Consider the following 7,864-nt stretch of genomic DNA (forward strand, 5'->3'; position numbering starts at 1 on the left):
TTCACTTTATAACAGTAATGGATCGTACAACTGCATACTAGCAATATTTCTTAAAAATCGAATTAAAAAGCTCAACATTTTTACGAAAGTTTTTTTTTGATTTTATTTAAATGTTGCACATGTTGTGTTTATATGGTTTTTGTCAAAGAATATACTACATTTTTATAAACAAATAATTATAATTAAAAAATATAAAAAAATCGGGTGAATTTTTATATTTTTTGTAGACCCTAAATTTTCCCTATGATTCAAACAGGAAACCTGGAAGAAAATGCAATTATCTACAAACATACTTACAGTAAAAATACAGCATAGCTTTTGTAGTAAATAAACATCACCTGTTTTCATTCATAGTCAGTTTCTTATTTAAAACAGAAATTTATTTTGCTTATATTTGCTTAATGTCTACGATTGACACGATTTCATGGCTTATAAACTAAAACAAGGCAAAAGGCTGAGTATTTTGAGAAACAAAATTAAATTAAAAACAATTTTGATAAAAGTACGTTCAAGAAGAGACATTAAAGCAGGGATAACAGTAAAATTGTTTTGTAAACACTAATTGGCACATTTAATAAATGATGGAAAATTTAACAAATTAAAAAATACCTATAGAAGATAACAAAACCAAACACAAAACTACAAAGGTAAACACAAAACACTTCACACTCATGTATGTATGTATGTAGTTGGCAATTGACAGTTAACAGCAGCTGTCAGTTGACACTTGTCACCTGACCCTTAAAACTTTTTAGGTTGATTACAGCTTACACTAGCTTAGCGCACCTTTTCAACCACCTACATACATACATACGTACTGCACTGCTGCTACTATCCTCCATTGCGCTCTAATTCTCATCATCACTGCCAGCATCATCACCCTCGCCATCGCCAGCGCTCGCTGGCCCAGAGAAAATGTAATTGTCACGTCCTGAAATGCCAGTACCACCGGCATCACCCAACCATGGATAGACATTGGGACATTCGCGGCAAGTCTCCATGTAGCGTGTGTCCGTTACATTCTGTTCGGGTATCTTGAAGGGCAGCGCACAGGTATTCCAAATGTTGCATGGCTTTGGTGCAACAGCAACGCTTTTGTCGCACTTCCATGATTCGATGGTGTTGATGTCACGCAACTCCTTTGGGTCGGTCATGTATTGCAGCATTTGGGTGATGGTTAGAATATAGACATCGGGTCTGCAGTGAGAGTGAAAGAAAAATGACGGGAAGTTGTAAATTGGAGAATAGTTGGGTAAATATGCATGTATGTGTGTATGATAAAAAGTTTTGTGGTAAATAGAAGTTAGAATAACCAATAATGTTGATGATCAAGTAAAGAAAAAAAAGTGAAATACCATGAAAGAAAGTGAATACCATGTAAAAAAAAAACAACAACAAATATGATACAAGTATATAAACAAATAAGTATTTGCGGTTCTTTAAAATATAACAAAGAAAAGGGCAAAATAGTAACACTACACAAATAGTAATTTATTGCTACAATTGCTGAGCGAACTTTTGGTATTCGTGTACATACATATATGTGTAGAATTCGTTCGTGGCTAAATACTTCAGGCGTTTTGTGGAAAAAGTGCTGCAAACAAAATCATTTCCGTTACGAAAAGATACATAAATACATGCCTATAATGGAGCTGAGGAAATTATATTAAAAACATTAGTTTTCTCTCACCCGCTTCGCCGAGTGTATGAAATTTCTGCATGTTACATAAAAAGTAATTTATTTCAATAAAACGCAACATATGGAGATTTTTACTTTTAAAACAGTTGGCAACTTTCGTACACATAGTTTGGAAAATAAAGACTTTTCAAAAACATTTTGATTGATATCCATATTGTAATAATTCATTTAACATATTAAATAATTTGCATTGAATTTGATTTTTAAATAGGTGGCAACCCTTTCAAACCTCTAAACACTTTAAATGTTCAAAGAAATCTAATTTTCCTATTTCAATTTGAATTTGACTTTTAACCAAGTGGCAACCCTCCTAAATGTAGTTTAGAAAATAGCCTACTCAAAACTATATCGATTGATAACCATAAAATAATAATTCCTTTACTGATTACAATAATTGAACTAAACTTTTTAAACAGTTGAAAACCCTCTTTAAAATGGTTTCAGTCTGCAACTTTCTTTAACTTATTCCATGTGATACCCATCTTGTGATACATACTTACTTCATTCCTTAATTCCTAGTTCCCTTAATTCAAGTTGGAATTAATTTATTAGACAGTTGGCAACCCTCCAACATGTAGTTCAAAAGTGCAGCATTTTAAATTTAAATTTTATTCGATTGATACTTGTATTGAAGTGATTAATTTACCTTAAATGAATTTAATTTTTTTTACGATTTCAAATTTAAGCGAATTTACTTTAGATATGAATATATATAATTTTTCGAATTTAATTATTTTAGCATGTGGCAACCTTCTTTATAATATTTTTGACAGTGATCTTAAATCTCTTTCGGTTGAGACCCCTATTGTAGTATTTCTTTTGTGTAATGAAGTTAATTGAATTTAATATATTAAGCAGGTGGCAACCCTATTAAAAAAATATTTTTTAAAATTATCTCTTTTAAGCCCTTTGCCATTTTTACCCCTACTGCGGTATTTGATAAATAGATAGATATATAGTATTATTCGAATTTAATTATTTTAGAAGGTGGCAACCTTCTTTATAATATTTTGGACAGTCATCTTAAATCTCTTTCGGTAGAAACCCCTATTGTAATATTTCTTTTCCGTAATGAAGTTAATTGAATTTAAAATATTAAGCAGGTGGCAGCCCTATTCAAAAAATATTTTTTAAAATTAGCTCTCTTAAGCCCTTTGCCATTTTTACCCCTACTGCGATATTTGATCAATCCTATTAATTTAATTAAATTTAACTTTTTAAACAGATGGTGACCCTCTTGAGATCTAGTTATACAACTTCTCTTTTATATATGTATGTACAGGTTTTACTTTTTATTGGAAAGCTATGTATACTATGTATCATCATTATTTATCTAGAGCCGTAGGTACATCCTTAACCATAACTATAACGTAACCATAACCGTTACATTTACCGTATTCCTATTCTTAAAAATATTTGAATTCGCAGCAATATATGTATCCGTAAAGTAAATATATTTATTAGTATTTTTAAAGTAAACATACCCGCATCGTAATGGTTCCCGCATTACCAAAGAGAAGACAACAGTATTGCCAAAACCATTTAGAAAGATCAAGAGCTCTGCAACATACATACCTAAAGCTATTGAAATGACGCGAAGTGCTAAGTGTAGAAGACCAACTTACAGGTGTCAAACAACAAACTTCGAAAAATTCAATTTAAATCAAACTTTGACTTAATAACAAACAAAACAAGCAAAAGCTACCTCAAAAAACACAAGAAATCCAAAACCTAATGCAGTTAGACAAACCTAACAAAAAAAAAAAACAAAAAAGCTCCGCTTCTATTGATACTCTCCAACGCCAGCCCGGTAAATGTTGCTCATACGCAACGTCCGACTATAAAATATCGATTTCACATCCTACGGCTGCGTTTCCCACTTTCCTGCTACGCTGCTGCTATTATTGGCACTAATTAAAAATTCCAAAAGTTTTAAACAAAATGTATATATGTATGTATGTACATAGTATATCTAACTGCTAGGTCAAGCTTTCTTCCTCGCCTGCCCTTTGCCATCACTAAATTAACCGTCATCAAAATGGCTGCTGCATAGGAGCTGATGAGTTTTAACACTGACTTTGAAGGGGGAAATTGAAAATGTGTAAACACATACATACATAAGTAAGTATGTTTGTAAAAGTATGCATGGGTAGCACTTCCGCATTTTATTTTCCCGTATTTTCGCTCCATCATGCTATTGGCAGAAGAATATTTTCAGCCAAGATAAGAAAAAAGTGTAAAGTTCTGCGGAGGGTGGGAAAACATGAAAAATACAGAAAAGGATTAATGAAGCAAAACATACCGGAGGCCGCTTAACGCCCAATATTTGTTACTATGTTTAATAAGGTTTTCTATGTTGATTGGAAAATTCTTTGGGTTAAATGGTGGTTAAATAGTTAGAGCTAGCAAAAGTGCTAACCGAGACGTTTTGTGATTTTCTTGTTGCTGGTGTTTATTCTGACTGAAGTTGAGTATGAAAGCTGGTATACTTTGGTTTAGTATTGTTTACTTTTCCGTTAACTGTAAGCAAATGCGAAGGACGTTTTAAGTATTTTGCAACGAGAGCTGTGTACACACATACTTTGCATAGATGGAATAAACTTAACATTGACATTAACTTGAATGTGTTTTTGTTTTCGGGCACTTTGTACTCCAGGCTTTGGGAAACTTAGCGTTTAAGTGACCCAAACGTTGATGCCGATCAAAAAAAAAAAATGATCATGATCGATGAGGCACATTTTCACCTAAACAGATCCCTAACAAGCAAAACTGAGCGCACTACTAGAAAAATACTATGCACCTACAACGAGTCCATTGTTTAATGTGCTGTTGAGGCTGGCTGAGTAAACGGACCGCACTTCTTCGAAAATGGTGCTGGTCACGGAGGTACGGTGAACGGACGTTATCACCAACTTTTATGGCCTGAATTAAATGACTGGGATTGGCAATATGTGGTTTCAAAAAATAAGGTGCCAATTGCCACACAGCGCATGAAACAATGGCCCTATAGTGAACTTCTCCGGTATTGAATCACACTATACAAATGATGGCGCTCCAATAGAAACCGGTATTTTGGGATACAGATTAAATCTCGGGACATAACAAAAAAGTAAAAAAATTTATTTACATACATATATTTTTGAAATTGGCAACTCTTCTATAAAATACTTTCAAAAGAATTTTGTGTAAATATGTAAGATGCATACATATATGAAATGTTTCAATTAATTAAGCGATCAAATTAAATTGGGCCTTTAAAATAGGTTATAGCCCTCTTCGAAAATATTTGTTTAAAAAGAGCTATCATTAACTTAATTCGTTTGACACCCGTAATGCAATGTTTCATTTAAACTCTCATTAAACTGAACTGGAGTTTTTGGAGTGGTGGTAAGCCTCTTGATAAATAAAGCTTACTTAGACCTTTCCCTTCCAAAGCATTTTATAAATAAAGCATGCTTCTGCCGCTCTAATTTGACACCCATAATAAAATATTGCACGCAATTTATCAATTAAATTGATTTTGAAATAAAGCTTTCTAAACCTCTCTTGTTTGATACCCATATTAACTATTGAATTTAATTTATTAACTAAATTGCCATAAACTTCTAAACAATTGGCAACCCTCACTGAAATTATTTTGGAAATAAAGCTTTTTTTGAAGTTCTCTCGTTTGATACCCACATTTAAATATTTCATTTAATTTCTTAATTAAATTGACTCTGTATTCATAAACATATGGTAACCCTCTTTGAAAATCATTTCAAAATAAAGACCTTTTAACCCTCCTCGTTTGATATTCATACTAAAATATGTATTTGATTTTACTTGTTTGCTAAACTGATTTTAGCATTTTTAAAATACACTTCAAAATTCTATATCCAGCACCGAAACTACCTCAAAATAAGGCTAAAAGGATTCATAACGGTTGGAGTTAAGGAGTTAAAATTCTCAATGAAAAAATTACTACAAGTCTCTGAAGTAAAGAATTTCTTAAGAAAAAAAGGCAAGCGGGCCACACTGAAAAAGTGAAACCTACGTTACATATGTATTTAGTCTACATACATATGCATTTCCTTGGTTCAAAATTGTGAATAAAACGACAGGCTAGTTAATATAATGTTATAAGCTTAAAAATATATTTTATCTTTTTTCTATCTTTACTCCTACCTCTATCCTTTACGTTCTAATTGCATTTACGTTGTTCCGTTGTTTTCTTTTCCTTTATCTTTATACTTCATTTTTCTTATAAAAGTAAAATGTTTAAATTCACCTTAGTCTTCATCTTTGTTTTTTATCTTTTATATCTTTGCTTTTATCTTTTTATTCATCTACATATTCGCCTAGATGTGAGGTGCGATGACGTGATAAAATGTTATGTGATGTGATGTCAGCTAATGCGATACAATTTGATGTGATTTCATGTGATATAATGTGAAGTGATGTGATAGGATTTCATGTCATGCCAAATGATGTCATATCATATGATGTTGTCATACGATGATATACCGTAAATTCGATAAAAATATCGATAACAAATTCGATAAAAAATGTTGATAGCGAAATCGATAAAAACATCGATAAAAAAATCTATATACATATCGATAACAAAATCGAGAAAGTTTTCGATAACAAAATCGATTGTTACATCGATAACAAAATCGATTCTTATATCGATAAAAATATTTATAAATATATGTATAACAAAATCTATTATTATGTCGAAAACAATATGGAAAGCAATATCGATAGCTACCCTGCGATGAAAAATTATCAATTGTTAAAAATAACCAACCTTTAGTTAGTGTTTTGGCGGGATTTCGATAAATACCTTTAATTAGCTACGAGAAAACGAACTTTAAGTGATTTGAAAAGTCCTACAGGAGTCATGCAGACGCAAGCTGGAGTTTGTTTTCTTTACAAGTTTAATTTTAAAAATCCTCACACAAAAATTGTTTTTATACCATCTTTTTCTGCACTTCACAAATACCTTTTCTTATTCAGGAAAAATAAAATGAAGTTCAAAATTGTATATTATCATTGCGTTGTTATTTCTGATGGAATTTGAATATAAGACCACCTACTGCGAAATATGTAAACAAATAAACAAATATGCAATGTTGAATAAAAATTAAATAAATAAAAATGTAAAAAAATAATACAATGTTTTTTTATTGATATTTTATGTCCAAAAGTAGTTAGTTAAAAGTTATTTGACATGCAATGCAGTGGTATCCGGGTCCGATTTTTTTGTTGCCATCGCCCCACTTTCTTTTTTCGAACAAAATATACAGTTAATAGTTGGCACAGTAGTGTTCGCGTAAACAGACTAAAGTTAGTTTAACGTCGCTCCCTGCAGGGTATATCGATAAATATACCAAAAGTTCCAGAATTTTCTCGAAAATCTCGAAATGGTCCCGAGAATTCCGAAATAGTCTTGAAAATCCTGATTTCATCCTGAGAATACCGAAAACTTCTAAAATCCCGAAATAGTTCCCAGATTGAGTATCTGTGTCTCTATCTATGTATATCCTTTTCTTTATAATTACGTTTATTTTAATATTTTTTCCTCTATCTTCATCTTTACTTTTATCGTTATCGTTATCGTTATCCTCATCCTAATCTTTTTCTTAATATTTATTTTTGTTTTTACCTATATTTTCTTCATCTACATATTCCTCTTCACCTTTGTCCTTGTATAAGTAAAGTGTTTTAATTAACCTTGATCCTCATTTTTGCCTTTATCTTTACGAATCTTTATTTTGGTTTTTGTTTTATTTTTATTTTTACCTTTGCTTTATCATTTTCTTTACCTATGTACTTACTCACCTTTACTTTCATTCTTGTACTAGTCTTTATATAACTGTTATTCTTAACCTTTTATTAGCACGGTTTTGTGAAATTAATACCGTATGCGTACATTTAAGAAGCCCTTGTTTCCGTCCCAACCATTTCCGTCTGCAACTTACGTGTGCAATTTCCATTGAATTTACCAATTTACTCCCAACCAACCACACGCCGCTAAAAAACTTTCACTTCAAAAATGTTATGTTTATAATGATATGTGAAATATTTGAATTTGTGACCAAAATTTGTAAACTTTAACTCACCGTAAAAGAAAATTCTAATGAGGTGGAATTAAAGCCTTTTGGGGTTTGGATGGTTTTT

General features: G+C 31.5%; 1 protein-coding gene across 1 annotated transcript in view; it reads right to left on the reverse strand.

Annotated features, from left to right (window-relative positions):
- Positions 1-308: 308 nt before the first annotated feature.
- The window catches only part of LOC118733734 (chitin deacetylase 1), a 62,136-nt gene continuing 54,580 nt past the window's right edge, over positions 309-7,864 (reverse strand). Inside the window, exon 5 of the mRNA XM_036463267.1 lies at positions 309-1,197. Coding sequence (XP_036319160.1) covers positions 849-1,197 — 349 coding nt within the window. The 3' untranslated portion in view covers positions 309-848. The remainder of the gene's footprint in view (positions 1,198-7,864) is intronic.

Source organism: Rhagoletis pomonella, unplaced genomic scaffold, assembly GCF_013731165.1.
Source record: "Rhagoletis pomonella isolate Grant_MI unplaced genomic scaffold, Rhpom_1.0 Rhpom_scaffold_00002, whole genome shotgun sequence".
Classification (NCBI taxonomy): Eukaryota; Metazoa; Arthropoda; class Insecta; order Diptera; family Tephritidae; genus Rhagoletis; species Rhagoletis pomonella.